General features: G+C 38.4%; 3 protein-coding genes across 6 annotated transcripts in view; 2 read left to right on the top strand and 1 right to left on the bottom strand.

Moving 5' to 3' along the window:
* LOC107738823 (leucine-rich repeat and transmembrane domain-containing protein 2-like) overlaps positions 1-2291 on the bottom strand; it is a 15426-nt gene extending 13135 nt beyond the window's left edge. The window contains exon 1 of one of the 2 annotated variants that reach the window (XM_016550694.1): positions 1343-2291. The gene's annotated coding sequence lies outside the window, so the exon portion shown is untranslated. The remainder of the gene's footprint in view (positions 1-1342) is intronic. The other variant, XM_016550695.1, reaches the window with a different exon arrangement.
* The window catches only part of LOC107738821 (voltage-dependent calcium channel subunit alpha-2/delta-4-like), a 42318-nt gene extending 27559 nt beyond the window's left edge, over positions 1-14759 (top strand). Inside the window, 13 exon segments of the mRNA XM_016550689.1 lie at positions 6106-6167; positions 9205-9219; positions 9346-9393; positions 9543-9605; positions 10543-10613; positions 10704-10779; positions 11223-11275; positions 11372-11427; positions 11596-11616; positions 11858-11975; positions 13164-13279; positions 13580-13662; positions 13775-14759. Of these exon segments, the coding sequence (XP_016406175.1) occupies positions 6106-6167; positions 9205-9219; positions 9346-9393; positions 9543-9605; positions 10543-10613; positions 10704-10779; positions 11223-11275; positions 11372-11427; positions 11596-11616; positions 11858-11975; positions 13164-13279; positions 13580-13662; positions 13775-13870 (878 nt within the window). The 3' untranslated portion in view covers positions 13871-14759.
* Positions 14760-15781: 1022 nt separating this feature from the next.
* LOC107738822 (serine/threonine-protein kinase 38-like) lies at positions 15782-23952 on the top strand. 3 transcript variants are annotated; one of them, XM_016550691.1, is made up of 14 exons: positions 15782-15988; positions 17254-17393; positions 17520-17571; positions 17801-17923; positions 18693-18776; positions 18864-18987; positions 19148-19302; positions 19445-19547; positions 20311-20372; positions 20449-20566; positions 20697-20820; positions 21014-21109; positions 21288-21379; positions 22544-23952. In XM_016550691.1, exons 2-14 carry the CDS (start codon positions 17260-17262, stop codon positions 22669-22671), a joined length of 1395 nt encoding a protein of 464 aa, XP_016406177.1. In that variant the 5' UTR covers positions 15782-15988; positions 17254-17259; the 3' UTR covers positions 22672-23952. The 3 variants fall into 3 exon arrangements, with proteins under 3 accessions (XP_016406177.1, XP_016406176.1, XP_016406178.1); XM_016550690.1 differs by lacking the exon at positions 15782-15988 and adding an exon at positions 16077-16409; XM_016550692.1 differs by lacking the exon at positions 15782-15988 and adding an exon at positions 16478-16521.
* The last annotated feature ends 1123 nt before the right edge of the window (positions 23953-25075 follow it).

Raw genomic sequence — 25075 nt, 5'->3', positions numbered from 1 at the left:
AGCTCACACACACACTCTCTCTCTCACACACACACACACGGTTGTGGGAGAAATGAGCGGATAGCAGCTCTCGTAACGCTCCAATATGGAAATGAAAATATCCTTCCGCTGCCAAGAGCAACGGCTGCCACAGAAGGAGAGATGGATTGGAGGAAGGAAAAAAACGATTAAAATAAAGAAGAGGGAGATGAAGGAGGGGAGTTAAATCCTGCGCAATGCCTTGCTGTACTGCTCAGAGAGAGGAGGACACAGAGAGAGAGAAGAGAGAGAGTGAGAGAGGGGGGAAGAGGAGGGGGAGGTGTGCTCCAGTCTTTCAATTCTCTGTGGTTTCCAGCAGATCGGCTCGCCTCTGTGTTGGTATATTGAGTCCACAGAATGCACTCTTGTGTGTGTGTGTGTGTGTGTGTGTGTCAGGAGGTTGTCTCTCAAACGCGTGCTGTCCTCAGGCCAGCCTTTGGTGCGCATGTGTGTCTGTGTGAGTAAGTGTGTGTTGCTTTCTCCATATGTGCATGTGGTGAGGCGTGCAGTGTAAGCGTGTGCCAGCCTTGTCAAAGATAGTAACATTAGTGAGGGATGAGGGGAGAGAGGAGGGGTCAAGAAAACAGCTGATTCTTTCTCCTTCTTTATAGATAGATAGATAGATAGATAGATAGTAGCAGCGATGCATTTTGCTTTCTGTGATGTCACGACATCATCTATCCGGCTGTATGTCATCCATCCATCCATCCATCCATCCATCCATCCATCTATCATGTAGATCTGTCTGACCTATAATGTATCAATTATGTATATAGATAAACAGATCATCATTGCTGCTTTTAATGGCTGCATGTGAATCTATTTGAAAAAAAAAACATGATTCTTCCTCACTTGTTTATGTGCGGATGGATGAATGGATGTATGCATGGATAGATGAATGGATAGATTGATCCAATCACATGTAGCCAACGCCAGCAGCGATGCATTTTACACTCTGTGATGTCCTCAGAGTGCTTCCATCATGCAACAGTGCAGGAATGTAATCATACATGTACTGGCCATTGTTCACATGGACTAACTAGACCAAATGTCATCCACGTATACAAACATTCCTGCTATTGCCTGGTGTTCTGAATAATGCATAGAGGCATGCAGGCCAGCACCTCAGAAAAAAGGAGAAATGCATCCATTGCAGCTATTTATAAGAGGAAAAGCATTCTGCGACATCAGAAGCATTTACCTCCTGTGTGTTGTGGGCTGTTGCAACACACCGTGTACTTCAGAAGGACCTCAGTGCCGCCCACATGCTTTCACATGCCAGACATTGACAAGAAAAAGCACTACAGCTCCATTAAATCCTTACCATGCCATTTCTCTCCTTATCAGAAGCCCGGTATGTTATGAAGTGTGCATGTGGGTGCGTACATTGATGATCCCGTGTGTGCTGCTCACGTTGAGGATAGTGTCATATTTTGGTGGTGAGTCTTCAAGGTGTCGGTAGGGGCTGCGCTGACATCATGTTACCTAAGCAACAGAGGGAAAGAAACAGAGAGAGAGAGAGAGGTGGGGGATTGAGAGGGTGTTTTTTGACTCACTGTTAGCGTATGCTAATTGAGCTCTTCGCGATAATCTGCAATGTAAAGACCCTGCTGCTCTGTTTTCCATCGCACACACCCTGCAGTTCAGTCCTGGCGTATTAAAATAGATATGAACTACATTAGCATAATTTAGTATACATTAATATAATTTCGAATTTGAAATGCATATTAAGATAAGCTTAAAACCATAAAGTATAGCAGAATCCACTGCACAGATCAGTGAACCAGTTAAAACAATACATGAAGTACACACTCGGTTCATCTCTACTTCAACAACCCACACACACGAGCTGAGGCCTGGACAGTAAGCTTATTACGACCAGACGAATCTTATTCTTAAATAACGAGGTATTGCTTTACATAATTAAAATAGCACACATTCACACACTCATGAACACACACACCTCTCTGTCTCTGATTATACTCTGACTTACATTCCACAAATTTGGTACACTATTATTGTCATCTTCCTCTTCGTGCGCTCATTATACACCCCTGACAGAACACTGGACCTGAAAAGAGAAAAAAAAGTATGGATTGAAATACTTTGATACTTTGAATACGTTGAAATCCCTGTTTCGGATCGGGGCTAATTACCATTGCCCTGTGGACCTCCCAGACACCACGGGACTGAACTGGAGGGATGCCATGTTTCAAGACAAGACAAGACCCAGAGCCCAGCCCACCATCACCACGCTGCGCGGAGCAAGAGCCTGAGCCCACCGCTGACGGAGAGCCCGAGCCAGCCTCAACCGACGAGCCATCGCCTAATGGAGCGACAGAGCTGAGGATCACCTCGGAGCCAGAGCCCGTGATGTCAGACCAGGTGCTCGCCACGGGGGAGAGCGCTATGGACAGTGAGAGCGCGGGGGGAGGCTCCGCCTACTGCACCATGGCTGAGGGTGAGCCGAGCTCAGTGGACTATTATTTGAATATATATGCAGACAATACCCCCTCTTCTCCCGCCTTTGTCTGAACTATCTGTCTGCCCTGAACTATCTGCCAGTCCTGAAACGACCACGGTGGTCGTTCCCCTGTCCACCGCACTCCCAGTGTTGGGAGTCGCGATGTGGTGTGTGGGCAGCACACACCATCCCTGAACCCTCTACCTGTCTGGATTTCCCACCCAGCCTCCCTCTCCAGCCTCCTTCTGTCATCCCGGTTTCTTCAGCTCTCCGCGGGATCGCCGCGGGTCTGCCAGTCTCCATCAGTGTTGTGGCTGGAGGATCCCTTGTCTCCGCTTCCAGCCTCTGAGTCCTGGACTCTGCCTCGGCCCTCCGACCCAGCGGCTCCACCATGGCTCCTAGCTTCCTTCTCTCCGCCATGGCCCGTCAGTCCACCAGCTTCGCCGGGCTCACTCGTCCCTCCGGCTCCGCCTTGGTCTGTCGTTGACCATCCGCCGCCTCGGGACTCCACTCCTCTGGCTGCGCCTCGTCCCTCCATCCCTCTGGCTCTGTCAGGCTCCTCATTCCCTCCGGCTCTACCTTGGTCCTCTGTCGCTCCGGCTCCACTGCGGCCTTCTGGATCCCCGCCTCCGCCTCGGTCGCTGGAGCCATCTGCTCCGCCTTGGCCCTCCGGATTCTCAACATCACCCTGGCTCTTCGGCTCTACGTCTCCACCTCGGGCTCCACCACCACCTGCTCCGCTGCCATCGGTCGGCCCCCTGGAGCCGTCAGCCCTTCCTCCACCATGGCTCCTCCCTCCATCGGCTCCACCGTGGGCCGCCATCATGGCTGTAGCCTGGGACCTGCCTGGCTCCTCCAAGTCCCTCCTTGCTCCTCCCTCCGTCGTCTCCACCCTGGACTCTGTTGGTCGTCCACCTCCCTGGTGTCTGTCCTCTGCCCAAACCTCCTCCAGTATTTGTCTGCCTGCCTTCCTGCCAGCCCTTTGCCATCCCCTGTCACCATCCCTTCTCCACTCCTTGTGTCCTCCTCCTAAGTCCCCCTCCGTCCTTCCCTTTGTTTTTCCTGCGGCGCGAGGTTGTGCCTTCCGGGAGGGGGGCGAACTGTCAGACCCAAGGACTGTTTGTTGTGTTTTCTTCCCCCATGTGCTCTGTTTGACCTAGTTTCTGTCTCCGTCTGATTGTATCATTTGGTTCAGGTGTTTCGTTAATTATCCTCATTTGCCAATGTATTTATTTCTAGTCTGTTCTTGTGTTCCCTCGTCCAGTGTTAAAATTAAAGACTGTTTACGTTCATCATCTTCTTCGCGCGCTCATTATACACCGCACCCCTGACAATTATATCTAATGTTTTTTTTATTATTTTGAACGCATTAGAGGCACAAATCCATGTTTTTTGTTGTGCGAACTATTAAATGTAAATTATCTTGTAACTTGAGTAACTTATCTTAAATGAACATTTCAAGCTAGGTTTAAACATTAAGGGCCAGATGTAGTAACAGCTTGCACCAGCGCAAACTGTCTTTTGGCATTAAAATAGTATTGTCAGGATTTACTAAAGACGCGCAGTGAAGAATTAGCGCTGAAAAGGCATGGACACAGTTATTTTTGTGCCTGACCTTATTGAATATGCATTTGTAGGAGTTTCCCTTTCAGACGCAAAATTTAAGGGAGGAGAGTATTAAAATAAATCACACAACGTGATTTACTAACGTTTGCGCTCATCAAATTACTGGTATTTGCGCCATTATTTAACGCCCCAAAAAGCATGTCTTAAAGCAGGCGGTAATTTGCGCTGCTCTTGGTAGATTGCGCTGGTCATTATGGAAATGATCTGGCTGCGTCTGTGTTCTTTATTGTGCACATTGTTAGTAAATCACCCACAGAATTTTCCCCTCCCATCGGCGCTTTTATGGAATTGCGCTCTAACACTAATTTGCCTTGTTTAGTAAATCTGGCCCCAATTTTCTATTTTCTATTAATCAAATTAATTTTAAATAATTTACTCTTAATTATAATTTATAATGACCAAAACCAAATATTTAGCAGGGTCCCACATTTTAAGCACGTTAATTTAAAAAAAAGTTTAGACCCTTTTTTCAGCACAGCACAAAATCAAGTAAAGTTTAAAGCATTTTCTCAATTTTTTTACACAAGCTGTAGTATTGATTGCATTTTTAATTGGGAAATAAGCATTTATCAGTAACTAAAAACTAGCAGCTTCATTGAGGCTCATTTATTACATTTTGTCTGAATTGATATTTACTCTTTATTGCTATGTTTGTTGAACAAAATTACACAAATTATTATAAACTGCATTTACATATTAGTAGCAGGGCTATAAAAATCTTAATTAAAAACCTCATATTAAATGAATGGAATATATAACAGCTTATATATTGACCTTGGGTTGACGAATCATTTGCTGAAAGAGAGGAAATATTTGATATTTGAGAATTTCAATCTCTGTTTTTGTAGTCTATTCATGGAAAGTGCCACATATATTTCACACATTTCTCACTCACATCCCATTGCTCCCTCATTAAAGGTTTTGTATTTAACCATCAAATGGTAAAATCTGTTCAGTTTAAGTAGGATTGATTGCTCGCCGTGCTGTCGCTCTGAGGATTTGGTTGAGGCTTCATGCTGTATCACATCATTGTGTTTGTTTTTGTGTGTGGGATGTTTGTGTGGAAAAGAGAATGACAGAAGCTCAGAAAACTGGGTATTTACTAAATTATCTGCTCTGCTGGAGTCACATGTCTTCCGTCATTCACACTTCTAACTGTGCTGGGATGCGTCTGCGAGCTCGCTCATCACTATTTTTGGGTAATCTTCATTACAGGGTTGTCCAAATCTTTAGGATGCTGGAGGAGACATGGTGACTGTAATCTTCCAGTGTTGTTACAGTATGTCTGCCGGGTCTAGGGCTTTATAATACACATCTATTAATTCAAGAGATTGTCTTTCCTCTGGTAGCCATCTTCCCCACCCCGAGCAGCTATTACCAACACTGCCTTCCACTCTCTGGCTCTTTATTATCCAACTCTATTAATTAGCTTCAGCATGATAGATGGTCCTGCTCTGGTCTCTCTCTCTCTGAATTATTGAAGTTAAAGGATTTTTACTCAAACGAACAATTTACTGCAGTTTAATCAGACCCATCAGCTCATTGCAAATTCTAACCGTCCTACTAATTACACAGAGTCCTTAAACAACAAAACCGTGTTGTGTAAAAGCAGCAGTTTATGAGGGACACGGATGTACAGATTGAGTTATTAGGTATCGGGTTTGATATATGAGGTACTGGGTTTAAGGTAATAAACTGAAGTATGAGGTATAGGGTTGAGGAATGAGATATCAGGTTTAATATATGAGCTATCAGGACTGAGACATAAGATATCAGCACATTTTGTATGTTTAAGCTTGTGAGAGTGGGCGGCTACTGATGCATGCTGGGATAATATCCCAGTCAAATGGAACAGGTCTTCAGCAAAAAAAAAAATGTCTCAGTCAACTATTCACATATACATGTTTGTATATTTAATTTTATATGTTATAATACTAAATAAATATGAAAATCATTATCTTTTCTAATTTTTGTGTCTGTGTTTCTTTCCTGCCTAGCCATTGGTGTACAGATGACTCTTGAGATGTTGGAAAAAAGGTTTTGGTCCATAGCCACACAGGTACTAAAACAAATATATCAAATCATCTACTGCAATTACAATTTATTGCTTGCTGTCCGTTTATGCATGTTTATTTTTGTGGCTGCGTTCATGTTTTGCTAACCTTGGAAAAAGTATTATTAAACAGATGTAAAATGTAATAATAAATTATATTATATTATAAAACAAATGTCAACAGGACGTCTCCACAAGGATATGTACACAAGCATGTGTGATACAGGCCGGATGCGTCCTATCTGTTTAAACAGTGTGCATTCTGTGATGGGGGGAGGTGAAGACAAACACAATAATGTTAGTGGTGACACTCCTGGCACAGGCTTCTGTTTGACATTTATGATACTAACAGAAGATGTTGAGTGTTGAGAGAGGGGTGTGAGAGTCCAGACGGCACTCGAAAAGAATGGGGAGCGGAGGCGATATCGCTCTCTACATCCTCCTCAGGGAGGACACTCTTCATTTTTTCTCGTACCCCTGGGATTTTCCATGCCTCCCTGAATGCTCTTCCACCTCAGCTGGCACATTACCACTGTGTCTGTGTTCACTCCTGACTGCAGCGATATTAACTAATGCCTTATTCAGCGAAGTCAAAGATAATGACAACACCACGGTGATTATTTTTACAGTTTTAAGTTTTAAATTCCAAATCCATTATGTAAATAATATGTAAGGATCATCAACACAGCACACACTGTAAGATGAAACATGCATGAAGTGAGAGAAAGACTGGCATTAATATCTGTGTAAATTGCGTAAGGTTATTCTTAGTCCTAGTTGAGAATAATGAGTGTTTTGCCACTAGAGCACACATACATCATCTTTAAAACAAGACAAATTTACTTGCTTAGCAAAGTCATGCAAGATAAAATATTATGAGAGTATACATCTTTGAAGCTTATTTGCCCTACCCCACTGGCATTTTTAAGCATAAACGTAACCTAAAACAAAACAAATTGCCAATGAGGTAAAAAGAAGAGAAAGAAAGAAAGAAAGAATTTTTAATGTTTTTTAAATGTTTTTTGGAAGAAGTTTGTTATGCTCATCAATGCTACACTCTAAAAAATCCTGGGTTATTTTTTTAACCCAAATGCTGGGTTGAGCCTTTTGGGTCATTTTTTTTGGGTTATTTTTTCAGTGTTTGGGTAGTTTTTGTGTTACCCAGCTCCTGGGTCAAATGTAACAACCCAGTGTTTGGGTTGTTTTGCAGCTCCTGGGTCAGACATAACAACCCAATGTTTGGGTAGTTTTAGTGTTACTCAGATCCAGGGTCAGACGTAACCCAGCGGTTGAGTTATTTATGGCGGGGATTTTGTGTCTTCTCTTAACGAGAGAGCAGTTCTAAGCGCCATCGAATTGATGCATTCTTCGGTAAAATACAGGTTTATGTACATTTTATTTTATCTATAAAATCGTTACTGTGCTGTAAATCGTTCAATTTTATGCAGAGCAACATACAGGCGCGTGGTGTGAATCACCTTTAACGAGTGTCGCGGTCTTTTTGTGTGATGGAAAAGCTTGATGCTTTGCATAAAATAAACGATTTTATTCATAAAAATACAGAATATAATACTTTGTTTGGATGTTAAAACATGTCCTCAGAGCTGTTTATTGTTTGTTTATTGGCAGGTTATGGAGTCACAGCATGTTTCGGCTAGAGTGAAACGCAGGGCGGTGGTCCGTTAGCAGTTCTCCGCCGAACAGGACTCCAGCTCGGGCACGAGAACCAGCGCCGTTACGATGGAAACAGAATAACAGAGACTGGTCGATTACACGTGAATTACTTCTGTTTAATGTTGAATTTTTGTTCTAATGTTTGTTAAACGAGTTTAAATATAGGCAATATGTATAGCCTATTAAAAACTATATAAACAATGCTGTAAATGATAAATAAAGGAAAATAAAGGAAGTTATCATGCAAACCAGTGGTTGTGTGGAGTATTTTAGAAAAGTTTAGAGGATTTAAATTAATCTGTAAACCTTACTTAATGTATGAAGTAAAAAATAAGCTAGTAATATAGTGAAAATTAATAAACCCAGTAGCTGGGTTAAATCAACCCATTATGCTGGGTTAAATAAACAACCCAATTTGCTGGGTAAATTTAACCCAAGATGGGTTCTGTCGTATATTTACCCAGCCTTTGGGTTAATAACAACCCAAATTGGGTTGTTTTTAACCCAGTGTTTTTTAGAGTGTATCAAAAATACAGTAAAAACAGTGATTTTGTGAAATATTATTATAATTTAAAATATCTGTTTTCAATTGTATCATGTCTAATTTATTTCTGTGATGGCAAAGCTGAATTTTCAGCAGTCATCACTCAGTCTTCAGTGTCACATGATCCTTCATAAATCATTCTGGTTTGCTGATCAAAAACATTTCAGTGTTGAAAGCTGTTTAATATTTATTAGTGCTGTTCATTATTTTTGTGGAAACCTTGACATTTTTTCAGGATTATGTGATAAACAGAAATTTCAAAAGAACAGCATTTATTTGAAATATAATTTTTTTTAGTAATAATGTAAATGTCTTCACGGTTACATTTTACTGTTAAGATTAATTTAATGCATAATTGATGAACATTTATTAACAAAAAAATATATCTTATACTGACCCAAAACTTTTGAGCAGTAGAGTACTGTATATAAAAAGACATAATGCTTAAAAATTCGAGCAAATAAATGTATCTTTAGGTTGTTTCAATATTCTTTACAGGGAAACAATGGTCCCTCAGAAGGACTCACAAATGCTTAAATTACGATATATGATGTAAGGATCTTTGACAGTAGTTATACTAAATATTTACAGGTCCCTGTGAGAGGAATTGTTTCTGCTTCTCCTGTCCCTATTCTCATCTGATTCATGGCTAGAGTAAAAGCACACAGGAGCCTACACAGACCATGTGATAGCTTAAAGGCAGAACAGTGATGTTATAAGCAGGAGTTGAGTTTAAAGCTATTAGTCCTGAGCCTGTGATTTCAAATCAATTAACGCTTTTCCTTTTTTTTCCACCGCTGCTCATATTATTTGGATGGATATCAGGCGAATGACACAGATGTATGTATTCATTACAAATACAAGAATAATCTCGATACCATAAAAACGTTTTTTTTTTTTTACGGTTATCATCATCATCAGCTCTGTTACCCTGTCTTCTTCAATGTCTGTCTCTCTCTTTCACAGTGTTCAGGTGTAGATGGGCTTTGTCCTCTAAGCTGTGCCGATAATCCGGTGAGTGTCTTACAGTGTAGTATTTATAGTGCATAAGTGCTGGGCATCTAGAGCATTTGTAGACATATCTGCAAAAATATGTATCGCCAGTCCTCCATAAAACTAATTCAATGTGACAAATGCTTTTCCTTTTTTGTGTTTGTGTGCAGGATGTTAACTGCTACGTCATTGACAATAATGGCTTCATCATCATCTCTAAGGACAGGACTGATGTAAGAGCACTTAAAGTGACAGGTTAAGGTCAACATGAAATGGCATTCACAACCCAAACATCTGTAATGTAAAAATATAAAAGTAAAAATTATGTGTGTGTGTGTTTGTGTGTGTCTATATACAGTATATATATATATATATATATATTCTTAAATTATTTATATAAAGTATATATATTCTGTGTTTTTATCTAAATTTAGTTTATTGTTTAGAAATTATTATTGATTTATTAATTTACTATTTATTAGAAATTCTAAAGACTTGGAAAAATTGAAAAATATAGACGTTAAAAAATTCCCCTTTAGTGTTTGTTTGCAGTCATTCAAAGCCCTGGAGATTTAGGTTAAGATGGGGAATGACACACAGTAAAATTTCATCTAGAGTGCCGTTTAAGTGGTTCAGTTGAAAACAGGTCACGGTCAAAAAAAAAAAAAAAAGAAGTTAATGAAGTCATGAAATAAAACGGGTCCTAAATAAGGACTTTTATGCTGTGAATAACACAGATTAAAAAAAGCTCTATTTGACGTTGACTCAGCATAAGAAGGTGACTGTGGTAATGAATGAATGAATAAATGCATGAGGTGTTTTCCATCATTAGTAGCGGTCCTATGAGAGAGCCAGACAGTGCATCATCAGGGTAAATATAGAGGAGGGGAGGGATAACAGGGGTTATCTGAATAATTCAGCACACTGGGTGCAGTAAACACTGACTCTGATGTGGGCCTGCAGTCTTACGGAGCCCAAATGCTGTTTAAAATTTGATTTCAGTGCTTTATTGAACGGTAAAGTCAGCATCCCTATGTAAAAAAGAACTAATACAGACTCATTCATTCTGAGCTGTCATTGTTCCTGTTGTGACCCAGAAAGAGATCCTGTTGAAATAAATAATAAATAACTACAATGTCTCAAAGCCACGTGTCTCTGCATTCTCTGTGGGTTGGCAGGTTTCTGGGGAAAACTGATGGGTCGGTGATGTCACAGCTCTTGAAAATGGGCATGTTCAAAAGGTACGAGAACTTTTTTGTGTGTTCTGAAACACTTCAAAATGTGACGTAATGCATTAAGGTTTCAATGCTGTCACTGCATGTTTTCCACAGAGTGTTACTCTATGACTATCAGGCCATGTGTAAGGTGAATCCTCACTACGCTAGCGGCGCTCGACCCCTGCTAAGTGTAAGCATTGTCCTGTCTGTTTGAATAACGTCTACCAGAACACAACCATCAGATGCTATCAGTGTTACAAGTAATCAGTGTTACAGTCTGATGGTTGTGTCTGTTTGAATAACGTCTACCAGAATACTGATAGCATCTGATGGTTGTGTTCTGGTAGACGTTATTCAAACAGACACAACCATCAGATGCTATCAGTGTTACTTGTAAAGCATTACATTGCTGTTCTTGCAATCCACTGTGTATGGGTGGAGGTCACAGGTCACAGCTGATCTAGATAAAGGCTTGGCCTTCACACCATGACACTTTGTGATGGTGTAAAGAAAAAAAGACGAGATATATGGTTTCTGTCATAAGTTCTTGAACGGAAATTCTCAGTGTAATTGAAATGAAAGGATGCCAGCTTCATTCTTTTTTCCCTCGTTCTGCTTTTCTTCCTCCCTCAGCCCTTTTATAATCTTTTGGCAGCACTGAGATGGTTCCTGTCGAACTTCCTGTTGTAAGTGTGGCTGTTTGTTAGAACATTTTCTGCGCTTCAAATCACATCGGTGACTCAGTTCATCCCTTGTAAAATCAGACATTTTCTCTCTGCCAGGTTTTTACTGGACTTCAACATCTACAGTCTGTGGCACTCAGATCCCTTTGCGGAGGGTATGTGTAAAGCAAAAAGCTCAGTGTAAAGTAATACCATCATTTCATCATTCATTTGTGTTCCTCGCCTGTTCGTGTGGGTGTTCCTGTGTCTTCCTTCTTCATCTTCATCACCTCCTCTCTTATATCTTTAATTCTGTAACCCTTCTTCATCTTGACGTGCCACAGCCAAGACCTTATTCCATGCATGTAAGTGCTGTCTCCATCACTGTGTGTGATATTGCTAGTGCTGTGTGTGAAAAAGAGAGCAGAGAAAGATTTGGTCATGTTGTTATTCATGATCAAACGTGATATATTTTTTATTGCTGTCTAGATTATTCAAATCACACTGTTGTTCAAAGTGTATAATACAATTATCCTATAGCTTATGGCATTTAAAAATAAAAGGACACAATCTATTTTGAAAGATAACTGTAGATTTGTTTTGTAGCTAGTAAGAAGTCAAAAGGGGACATCCTGCAGCCCTGTGACACTGAGTATCCCAGCTTCGTCTATGAGCCGTCAATCAAAGAAACCAACAGCATGATCAAGTGTGGGAGATGTCAAAAGTAAGCACATAGATCATTTGACCACAGATGGAAGGGGGAAGGGATTATATCTCACAATTAAATATATTTTTTTAATAAGCTCTTGACAAGTCAGATTTGCAAAATGTAAGGTTGCAATTATGAGAACCTTAAGCTGTTCTTGGATTTAAATCCTTGGAATGCACTTCTGCATCATCTTTCCGAACCAATTAAGGTTTAAGAAAATTAAACCTGCACAAAAAAACATGGGAGCAAAGGGAAGTTGTACACTTTGAAATCCTTCATTCCGAAGGGTCCTTTTAGATGGCTAGTTTTGAGCACTTCGATTTATAACAACCCTTCAATATGGCGGCCATTATCGTTCTCATTTCAAAGTGCCCCTCAGAGGCGGATTTTGTTTGGAACACAGCATTTATGTATTAGTTTATCAAGCAAAAGAGAGTCTATGCTCACAGTCAGCTCTACGGTCTTCACATGTGTAGTTTCCTGTCTTTTTGACGCCCTCTAGGGGTGAAGACAAATAATATACTGGAAAATAAAGCTACAGTATAACAACATAGAGCATATGACAGTAATATTTAGGAAAATAGCTGTTTTAAGCATATTGCTTTATTCATGGTATTATGGTCCTCTTGCACCTCATCCCTTAAATCCTTAGCGCTTAAAAAAAATGAATATGGTACAAGCAAATATTTATCAAACTTCTGTACAATGTCTATATATTTTCACTTTTTTAAACTTAAAAAAAAACGTATTTATGTTTGGTCGATGTACAGTTTCTAGCGGAATGTGCTCAAGTCTTACAGTATATGTCAGGGTTCCTCAAATCTTGCCCTGGAGGTCCAATGCGCTGCAGAGTTTAGCTTCAACCCTGATCAAACTCACCTACCTGTGATTTTCTAATGATCCCGAAGACATTGATTAGTATGCTCAGGTGGGTTTGATTAGGGTTAGAGCTAAACTCTGCAGGAAAGTGGATCTCGTGGGCCAGATTTGAGGATGCCTGGTATATGTTGCTATTGTTACCTCCTGGGGTCATCGTGACTTCATTTCGCGAGCGTCTACTCGGCACCACACTCTATCCTAAATTGTATCTGCATTACTGAAATGTTTAAAAATGGTCATTTTGTTCTGAATAACCTTGTTCAAAATAACGTTTTGTTCTGTTCTTAATCTCTCTCCTTTCTCTCTTTCTTTTATTGCCTGCAGGATGTTTGTAATTAATCAGATTCCTGATAGTAACTTGCTGTTGGTGGTGATTCAGGCAGACTGTGACTGTTCTCGGCAGTACGCACCCATCACCATGGAGCCCAAAGAGGTCAAATATATCCTTAAAACCCCAGCTAAATCAGGCTCCACAGACCACACACTGAGGAGATGAATCACAGCTTTGAATGAGATCAGTTTAGTCACTTAAAGGTGCAACCAGTATATTTACTTCATTAGAAATGTTTTACACAAATTACTGGACGCACCTTTTATACATTTTTTTAAAAGCGACCCAAAATGTAACTTAAAGTGGATTACAAAGTGTGTTACATTTCAAAATATATATTTGTGAACTGGATCGAGCTATAAGGCTATGGTTTGTTGCTTTTTCTTCATTTTTCTTAACCACTGAGCACACAATGCCTCAGTGAAATGTGACCGCATGAGATCTCAGAAGATACGAAGAAGGCCCGAGTCTTGTCACGCTTACCACCCTCAAGTAAACACATGCATACTAGACGGCTTTCAGACATGCATTGCTGCAATGCCTTTTGATTACTATCTGTCTCCATAGTCGCTGGTGCATATTTTGTGTCTCTGGTCTGTTTTAGGAAAATGCTAAGGACTGCGGTGGGGCCGCGGCAATCAGCTTGTCCATCATGCTGTTCCTAGCCTGTTTATCAGTCTCTGCGCTCATCCGCCGATGACAGAGGACCTGTTAAACTCACCTATAATGCACACGCTCAACTCAGCATGTTTTTATTAGCAATAATATGAGTTGACTAGACTAGAACACATTTTTTTTCTACAGTGCAAAGTCTTCAACATTAATTATATGTAGCATTACTCATTACATTTTAAAGTTTGTGGATTTTTTTTAACAGTTCTGGGCTTTGTCTCTTTGGTGTCTGAACCATCAGCAAAAACATCTTTGAAAAATCAGTGTCATCAGTGAGGATGGATCGAAATGAGACCTAGACAAGGATGAACAGCAGCTGAGCTTCACTGAACTGTGACATTACAGAGGAGAATTTATGGCCGGTAGCTGTATGTGACTGTATCTCTAATATAAGGCAGAAGGAAATTGCACAGTCTGTTGGTGTGGGTGTGTGTGTGTAAATGAGAGAGTGAAAACCAGGAACAGTTAGCATGGCTTTTCACAGCTTTCTCTTGACACCGGAGGTGATCTATGGACTAAACAATGACCATTATGACATGAAAACGAGGTTGTTACGGGAATTTGAAGATGTCTTGTATTTAAACCTTTGATTTTAGTTGTCTGTCCTGCAACTTGCACAAAAACTATTTTTTAACAATTATTATAACTATGCATTATTAATACAATAGATTATACATCTCTGTCAGAATAAATTACAAATATGTGTCATGTTTACTTTCTTACATTAAATATCTTGTAATTTGTGTTTTTGCTCAGGTATTATTATATGTGGTTATCTTTTCAAATGCTAATGATAATGACACTGAATATTGCATTACAGGAATCCCATGTGTCTTACTGTACACCTAAAACTTAATTTTAAAATGCTTTTGAGTTAAAAGGAGAACATCAGTGATCTATGCTGAAATAAAGAAAGAACCAAGTATTTTCTGGTGAAGTATTTTCTTATGTTAAATCCTGAGGTACTAAATCTCATTGGAATATATATTCTAAATATTAGATATATTAATAGTAATTATATGAATATATAATATTAAACATATTAATGTTTTTGAAAGAAGTCTGCATTTATTTGATCAAAAATACAGAAGAAAGTAATATGACATTATCAGAATTTTAAAAAAAAATCTATTTAAATATATTTTAATGTAATTTGTTCTTGTGATGTACAAAGCTGAATTTTCAGTAGTCTTACTCCAGCCTTCAGTGTTGCTTTATAAATCATTCTAATATGCTGATTTGTTGGTCAATTATTATAATTTATTATTGGTGCTCAATTATCAATAATGGTTCTTATTATTATTAGTAATGAAATCAGTGTTAAGTTTGCGGCTTAATATTTTGTAATAAATTGTGATTTTTTAAAGAAAATTCAAAATAATTTGTTACCGTATAATAATGACATTATTTCCTTTTTGAAATATTATTCTTTTTTTTCTATTTTAATATATTAAAAAATTTAATTTGACTTTTCAGCAGTCACTACTCCAGTCTTCTGTGTCACATGATCCTTTAGAAATCATTCTAATATTTTGATTTGGTGGTCAATTAATATCAATTATTGTATTGGTGCTCAATTATTATTCTTATAATTAATTTGTGCTGCTTAATATTTTGTGGAGATCATGACATTTTAGGCATTTTTAAGAAAATGTAAAAAACAAAGGTTAAAAAAAAGCATAATAATTACATTATTATTGTTATTATTTATATCTGGGGTAACTATATTTACAAAATGTATAAAACATTTAAATATATAAATAGAAATACACTAAATGGGTGGAAAAATATTAAGTTAAACAGTTTTGCTTGGTCTGAAGCGGTTAATATATGGGCTATTTTGTCCATGTATATTATTCTCATTTATTCTATTGTAGTATTATTCTTTCTTGCCAACTTTTATTTTGGAAAAATGTCACGGGCGGTCAGGGACTCTTGATTTGTCAGAGTGAGCGCGTGTGGGGAGGTGGATCAGATTCAGCGCAGCGCTCAACAAACATCAGCCTCAATAGAGAATAAACATGAGCGATCACTGAGCAACTCCGATCCGCCTGCTCAACTGACGGCCATTCACTTGGCTTTATTTCATCCTTATTTTGATCCTCGGCTGTCCGGCAAACTGTCTAATCTGGAGGAGGACGGGGAGGTGAGAATTTAGAAATATGATGGTGGAAATAAATCTCAGTGGTGCTATTGTAAATCACCAGCTTTATGCAGGCTCACGCTCATAATATACGATACAGAAGCAGATGTCTGACGACTAAACAAACAATCGCAATATTGGTTTGTTATATATCACCTATCCATCACGATGTTGTGTTTCTGATAAGCGTGGCTGATTTCAGTCTTCAGTGAATATGACCGTGTCGCTGTGATCTGTGTGGAGTGTCCAGGTTAATGCATCTGTTTTTATAAACCTGTCAAAATGCATGTCACGTCCGCAAGGTCACGCACGCAGACGCGAGGCCGAGCGAGCGCGCTCAAATCAAGTTTGCTTTTCCCACATTCATTTGAACATCAGTGACCGCAGCATGAGCAGGTGCAGGAGCCTTCTCAGTCCAGAGCGGGTAGCCTACATTTTACATCCAAACAATGCTTAGACATTAACAATGCTAATTAGGCTGTTGTTATACTAAAAACTGCGCGGCTGCGATTCGGCTTTAAGGCACAATACTACAAGTATTTGATATTCAGAACAACAACACTCTTGCTTCCGTAATATTGCCTTTAAGACACTTTCAAAAACAAGAAATTAATCTCGAGTAACTTACTTTTCTGGCAAAAATTGGTCAATTAGTTGGTATAATTCTTCTCTGCCAACGAAAATGATATAAAAAAGCCAAACCGTCAAGTTTCGCGTGAATACAAGCAGCAACGCACAGAATAAACACCGGCCTGGAATTACGTATATGAATGGAACGGAGCGACAGACTAGAATTCTTCAACCGACTCGAAGCGTTCTGAAATCACCACTTTCGAACTCCACTCCGGGTTTTTTCATTTTCCTACCAGTAATTGATGAACCATTTGGCCGCTTTTTTAAAATTGTTATTTTAGTATCATTACATTATATTTTTTACTTTTTTTTTTTTTTTTTTAGATATGTCTATATAGTTTTTTTTTTTTATTATTCAGTTTTTGTTTTAGTTGTTTTGGCTCATCAAAAGTGGAAAAAAATGTTCCCTTGGAAACTAGTTGAAATAAAATAAAATTATTTTATTTTCACTAACAGTATTTTTATGGTTTTAGTTTATTTCAACTAACAGTATTTTTATGGTTTTAGTTTTAGGTACCTATAGTAACCCACCTTGATTTAGTAAAAGTTATTTTGCTATATGTTTACTGTTGCTGGTCACTGATGATGATTTGTATTCACAGTGCTCTGTTTTGAAAATGATATTCCTGTTCCAGACTAGCATGGCCATGACGGGAGGCATGGCAGCGCCGCTCCCGATGAGTAACCACACACGTGAGAGAGTCACGGTGGCCAAACTCACGCTGGAGCACTTCTACAGCACCCTGCTCACCCAGCACGAGGAGCGGGAGATGAGGTAACCCACTACACCTGTTTTCCCTAACTACATCACTCAACGTATCATTTCAGACAAGTATTATCAGATTAGAATAAAGCTGATTTGTTGTGGCTGGTCATGATGCAGCGGTTCCCTCTGTCTTAGGCAGAAGAAGCTGGAGATGGTGATGGATGAGGAGGGTTTACCTGATGAAGAGGTGAGAAGATATACTGACCCTAGAGCTATTTGGAGTTTTATTCTAAATGACTGCCTGAGTTAATAATCATAGATGTGTCAACAAAAAACCTGTTTTGCTTATCTGCGTAGTGGTTTGAATAGGACTCAGACTGCTTTGAGTACGCCAGTGATGCTTAATGTACGCCCAAAAGAGTATTGTTGCATTTGATTCAAAATATTTTCCTGAGTAGTTTGCATTTTTGTTGTAGAAGAGTATGAGGCGCTCTCTGCACGCTCGTAAGGAGACCGAGTTTCTGCGGCTCAAGAGGACCCGCCTTGGTCTCGATGACTTTGAGTCCCTCAAAGTGATCGGGAGAGGAGCATTTGGAGAGGTGTGTCTATAGACGTCTACCGTTTTACCAGATGAAATGAAAGCTCATAAATGATCGTTATGAAATAACACTTCCTCATGGAGACTTGACTCACAATTGATTGCAATAGAGTTTGACATTAACAACACAATACTCTAATAATAATAAACATAGACCTGTTTTATAGGGATTTGTCAGTATTAAACTATAAGTATGTTTATAAACTTTCTCGGAACCTTTCCACCATCTTGGATGCATGTGCAATGCATTCTAGTATTGCCTTTTTCCATGAAGTTGTCTAGTTATACAGTTCTCTGAGATCTGAAAAAGCCATTGTGTGTTTGTAACAGTGATACTTTTGTATTATGTACAATTATTTATTATTTATATATATATATATATATATATATATATATATTAGTTTGTTTTAATAATTTTATTTATTTTTTTTTTCTAATTTTAATATTGATTTGAGTCATTTTAGTACTTCAACTTAAACTTATTTCAGTTAGTTTAAGGCAACATTTCAATATTTTTTGTTTAAGTTTTCCATGTAATATTTCTATTTTATTTCAGCTTTATTTCAATTAACTTTTTTTTTATTTTATTTTTTATTTTTAGTTTTAGTCAGCAAGAAATACACAGGTTTGTACTCATCCTCATTGACTTTTCTTTGCTTTTTTTGGAGGAACTGGAAGGATTTTGATGTCACTGTGAAGCTAAATTAACTTACATTTCATTGAAAATCTTAGTTGGTTCTCCATAAATCCTCATTTTGTGTGGCATTTAGGTCCGCCTGGTTCAGAAAAAGGACACGGGTCACATTTATGCCATGAAGATCCTCAGGAAATCAGACATGTTGGAGAAAGAACAGGTATGGATTTTATTTAATTCAGTCACCTGCCTGTCATGATGATCCACTGATAATATCTCTCCTCACCTGTATTCCTCCCTGGGGCAGGTGGCTCATATCCGGGCCGAGAGAGATATCCTGGTGGAGGCTGATGGCGCCTGGGTAGTGAAGATGTTCTACAGCTTTCAAGATAAACGCAATCTGTATCTCATCATGGAGTTTCTGCCTGGAGGTGAAGACGGATGTATAAAATGTCACATGTTCTTTACTGATGTAGCAGTTAGGGATCTAGAACTGGAAAAGGCAGTCTGCTCGTAGCAGCACTATGGAAAGTCCTATTTTTAGAGCAGCTGCCCAGAGGCCGTAACTCTTGTGTGTGTGTGTGTGTTCAGGAGATATGATGACTCTGCTGATGAAGAAAGACACGCTGTCGGAAGAAGCTACGCAGTTCTATATTGCAGAGACAGTCCTGGCCATTGACTCCATTCACCAGCTGGGCTTCATTCACAGAGACATCAAACCTGACAACCTGCTGCTCGACTCACGGGTGGGAATTCGCCTTTATCTCTTATTTACTCGCACACAAACAGTATAACATGGTCACTGTGTTCAACGGAGATGAATAGGTTTGTGGAAGGCTATTGTACTCTATGAAACTGAACACATAACATACTGTCTTTGTTTTGTAGGGCCATGTCAAACTGTCTGACTTTGGCCTCTGCACAGGCTTGAAGAAGGCCCATCGGACTGAATTTTACAGGAACCTCACACACAACCCTCCCAGTGACTTCTGTGAGTAACACACGCACACGAATTACACAGAGAAACAATACACATCCAAATTGTTCTAAAATACAAATATTTACAATGAGACAAAACAACAAAAAAAATCAAGATGGTTCTTATTTGAATTCCATTTTTGAAGAACCAGGATTTGAGAAAACCTTGTATTAAAGTGAGATTTGTAGACCTGGCAAAGTCATGGAAATTAACAAAATCTTATAATTCCATGTGCATTTTTGTAATGATTAGAGATTTTTCTAGTTACGCCAAGTTTTAAAATATTTTATTAGGTAGAAATTGTGTGTAAATAGTATTTTTTTTAAATCATTTTCCTTTATCCTTATTCAGTAAATCACAAACAACTGGAAAAGTTGAGAACCACTACTATAACATCCTAGTCCAAGTTCAAAAACGTCTTGTTCAAAACTTATGCAACTTTCTCACATTTATACATCTGTATTCAGAACATTTATCTTCCCAGTCATATTGACGAAAAAGGATAAAAGAATTACCAATAAGGAAAAAATGTGGTAAATTTCAGCAAGTCCTGTGCTGTGTGTAGCACCTACTGCTCTGCATATCCATATGAAGAATCACAAATATAGAAGTGATTGGCTGAAGATTAATTTCATCAGGGTCCCTGATCATTTCAGTCTATGGCGCAACCTACTTCACTGATGCTTTAAGTGAACCTGTAGGCAAAAATGAAATATTAAAAAAATATATATACGGCCCTAATTAACCATATTTGCTCTGTTTCCACCTCCTTTAGCCTTCCAAAACATGAATTCAAAACGGAAAGCAGAAACATGGAAGAAGAACCGAAGACAGCTGGTAGGAGAGTGTTTCTTTATGTTACAAAACAGAAATTTCCTGGTAGTATCAGTGATTCCATTCCTTTCATATACAGGCATATTCAACCGTCGGGACGCCAGATTATATCGCCCCTGAGGTATTCATGCAGACGGGCTACAACAAGCTGTGTGACTGGTGGTCTCTTGGAGTGATAATGTATGAGATGTTGATAGGTTAGTAATTTCAGATACTAAACACTAAGTAAACGGGTCATATCAGGCCAGTCCTTTCTTTCTGTAAAAGCCTTTTACTGTAGCCTTTTCCTGAGATAAAACAGGTGTTTGTTTTGTTTTCCTGTTCCAGGCTACCCACCCTTCTGTTCCGAGACGCCACAGGAAACCTACAGGAAGGTCATGAACTGGCGAGAAACGTTAACTTTCCCCCCTGAAGTCCCCATTTCAGAGAGAGCAAAGGACTTGATCCTTAGGTCAGAAATATTTCCATATGTGTAACAAACTGTATAGAAGAAAGGAGTCGATTTACAATTCGAAAACAAAACTTTGAGGTTAAGGTGATTGTTTCCCTCAAGTAAAGAGTGCCACCGCTTTCAAAAACTAGCTTTTCATTACTTGAGATCATTTGCAATTTGATCTGACCAAACTGTTTGACTATGTTTTCAGGTATTGCACAGATGCAGAAAACAGGATTGGATCAGGAAGTGTGGATGAAATCAAATCTCACCAGTTCTTTGAGTCTGTGGACTGGGAGCATATCAGGTACTTCTGCACACACACTTTTCTGTGTTCCTTGCATCATCAGAGCTGCAAAATCACTGTTGATAAACAGTGATTTTGTACAAATAAAATGTTTATTTTGGCAACATTAATGTAATCAAGCCTTTTTTTTAGTAAGCATGATCATAGATTGATAACTGAACGGTTTACCTTCTCCCAGAGAGAGACCTGCTGCTACTTCCATTGACATCAAGAGCATCGATGATACGTCCAACTTTGATGACTTTCCAGAGTCAGACATCCTGCAGCCAGGTACCGTAAACTGTTTTTAATAGTCAACTAAAATGTATGGACATACTGTACATAAACAAAAACATTCACATAGAAATGATTTCGGATTGGCATCGAATTTGTACATCTCCATGTCTTTTCACACCAATAATGATAAAAATAATTAATAAATAACAATAACAAAAAACAAAATAACTATATTAGCGTTCACACCACTGGACGATACCGTGGTTATTTAGTTGCATTAAAGTCGGATACATTCTGATTTGCTGTCAACAATTTTAGCGTTCATGTGATCATTCCTCTGTGTTGTTATCATTAAAGTGGTGGTGTGTAATTTGCTATTTTCCTAGAAATTAGAACGATTTTTAAAAATGATTGTATTACACTATATTTCTGTTATAGTTTTCATCCTTTGTGTGAATGGGCCTTTAGAGTGATTCAGTGTCCCACATGGCCAAGTTCAGTTATTAAGTCTCCTTTTAAGTTATGGTTTCTTTCAGAAATTTCCTGTTTTCCAGTTTTTAGAAAAATGGTTTAGGATATACGAGTAAAATAAGATACAAATAAAGTAATATATAAATATTATATATTACATACTTAGTCCTGTAAAATGTACTGATTTATTAAGTAGTGAATGACTTATAATAAATTTTATTGACTAAAATGTGTCCATACCTTTAGTGCTCAGGGATCAAGCATCTTGAAACCGTTCTTTTGATGTATGAAGTCTACCTGAGAAGAGACCCATTATCTGTTGTCTATGACCTTTAGACTCAATACAGACCATGTGCAATGGATATAACACTTCTTTTACATACACTCATATATGAACAGATGCAGCCCATAAATGCAGCTCAGTTTCAGGGTCTTGGCAATCTTCTTATAGCCTACGCCATCTCGATGTAGAGCAACAATTCTTTTTTTCAGGCTTTTGTGGCCAGCGGTTTAGACATTAATGGCTGTGTGTTGAGTTATTTTGAGGGGACAGCAAATTTACACTGTTATACAAGCTGTACACTCACTACTTTACATTGTAGCAAAGTGTCATTTCTTCAGTGTTGTCACATGAAAAGATATAATAAAATATTTACAAAAATGTGAGGGGTGTACTCACTTCTGTGAGATACTGTATATATTTCATGTCACTGTTGTTCTGACTCTCCTCCTCACCTCTCATTTCAGTGACAAATGTAACAGAACCAGACTTCAAGTCCAAGGACTGGGTTTTCCTTAACTACACCTACAAACGCTTTGAGGGATTGACACAGCGTGGCACCATCCCCACTTACATGAAGGCGGGCAAGGCGTGAAACTGGCACTGATGGTCTGGAAGAGAAGGATTAGAATGTAAATGACAATTCAAATGCAGATGAAAAGCTTATGCACTGCCGCTTTGAGCTACACAGTAGACCTGTTCTCAGAGGAGTCCCTGGTGACGATTAAAAAGGAAAATGGAAAAAAAAGCATAATAATTATATGGCCAAACATATGGAAAGACTCTCTTGTCCTGCTGCTTAGCTAAAAGGAGACACAAATGTTGTCCAAATGCTCTTCAACACTGGATCAAACAGGGTCACATATTAAAAAAAACAAAAAAAAGGGAAGCAGATACATCACTGAAGCCTTACGTTCAGAAAACAGAGGATGTTTTAACCTCGAGCCTCTTAGGTGACTAATCTGCAATAAAGTTAATTTCTCTGTCATTTTTAAGCTTCTTTCCCCCAGGACGTTGAGAATCTGTATTAACCTAAATTAAAAATGTACACTGTTAGACACACTGTATGATATAGTTAACTATTTGATGCTGAATATTTCCCACAAGTGTATTTTGTTTTTGTGCAGTTGTTTTAATGTATGATTGCAACCTGCCTAGAAAAAACTTGAAGAGGAGCAGTTTTGTTTTTTTGTTTATGTCAGAGCTAGTGAGCAGCCAGCCCTCCTCTACCCGTTCCTCTGCATTTCATCCACATAGTGATGTAGTTGATTCATTTTTGTTTGATTGTGAGCGTTGTTGACCTATGCAACCATTTTTATAGTTGTTGTAACACATGCAAGATGTAGCTTCAGTCAGTGGTTTTAAAGGGAAGATAAATAATGCTAAAAACTTGCCCTCCTTTTATGTAATCGAGTTTTAGAAATCTACAGGGTTTAAAAGGATGAAAATAATCAGCTGAATTGCAAGAACATTTTAGCATACTATCGGCAAAATTAACTTAAGATGATCAAAGCTTTAACCAAATAACTACATAACGGAGAACACAAATTGGTAAGTGAACTTCCAGTGTATGGCTGTTAAAGTGTTGGCGTTATTGTATATGGAGTATGAGACATCACAGCCAGTAACGTTAATTATTTCTTACAAGCTGTCTTGGTTGTTAGTTGAGGATATTTAGTGAATGGACACCTGCTGTTGTGCATGACTACAAGTACAGGCCAGATAGAAAGACTGAAAAGAGTAAATGCTGTAGCTTATGTGTAAAAGATTGGTGCTGGGGTTTTTACTTCATATATTCACTTTTGTTGCTTTGTTAAATGTTTACTTGGTGTAAAAATGTAAAAGCAAGAAATAAATGTTAAAAATATGGAACGTTTTCACAGCTGCAATTGGCTGAGTATGGACCCAATTTATGCAAATCAATTTGAAGTCAAGCACCCCCTCTAGTGGTGGTTTCTATAACTACAATTTAACAATAAAGTACTGATCAGCACATTAAATTTAGGAGTTTGAGAAAACTGACTTTCTCAATAATTTACTCAATGCCACTTTTAAAACAAAAACGTCAGGCTCTTTGAAAACGTTTAACCAAGTGATTTATCTTAATATATGTTAAGATTTAATCATTTAAATATATAAGTAGATCGATATTTTTCTAAATAATGAATATACAATTTCAATTATAATATATAATAAATGCAATTTAAGAATAATATAAACAATTCCTTATACATTTACACTTCATTCTGTAGACCAAAAGAGTGTGATTCTGATTGGCTCAGCTGTGTTTTGGATCCGCCTTCGTGCTCATATGGCTGATCTTTTGTAAACACCGCAAGTGATGTCGGGATCGGCAGATTGACGGACTTTCATTTCATTTCGAGTCGAATGTCATCGATCGTGATGTTTTTTTAGGTCACGGGGTCAGTCACGATCATTTCCAACTCCTGATGTTCGATGCAGATCGACCGATTCGTTTTAAAGAACCGGTTCAAACGAACGATTCGTTCTAGTAGTAACGTTACTACATTTCTAATGGTGTTTAGCGTACTATGTTCAGCACGTTGATAAACTGGAGCGACTTGTAAGAATGACCGCATTGTCCCTAATATAAGACGATGTTTTTTTCTTGGAAATACATCTGAAAAAACGCGGTCGTCTTATATTCAGGGTCTAGACTTTGACATGTCAATAATACACCCACAACAATAGGTGGCGCCAAATATGCATAAAACGAGTGTGCCATGAAATACGTAATGTAATGCGTGTTGTAAAGATCTCGAGTAATAACAAAAGAAGCAGAAAACCTTACAGCTGCATGAGTCGTGACTGTCACGTTAGCCTGATGGGACCAACTCTACTTCTACTGTTAATAAGATTTTGGTAGGCTACTATTAGATGGATAGCCTAAATGTCCTAATTCAGATGGGCTATTTTTTTTTTTTTTTTTATGGTATATCAAAAAGTGTATATTTTTTAAATGTGATTGTTGGTACATT

Source organism: Sinocyclocheilus rhinocerous, unplaced genomic scaffold, assembly GCF_001515625.1.
Source record: "Sinocyclocheilus rhinocerous isolate Xijiao unplaced genomic scaffold, SAMN03320098_v1.1 scaffold3117, whole genome shotgun sequence".
NCBI classification, from domain to species: Eukaryota; Metazoa; Chordata; class Actinopteri; order Cypriniformes; family Cyprinidae; genus Sinocyclocheilus; species Sinocyclocheilus rhinocerous.
The sequence above is the reverse complement of the archived record's forward strand: the minus strand, read 5'-3'. Positions and strand labels throughout refer to the sequence as shown.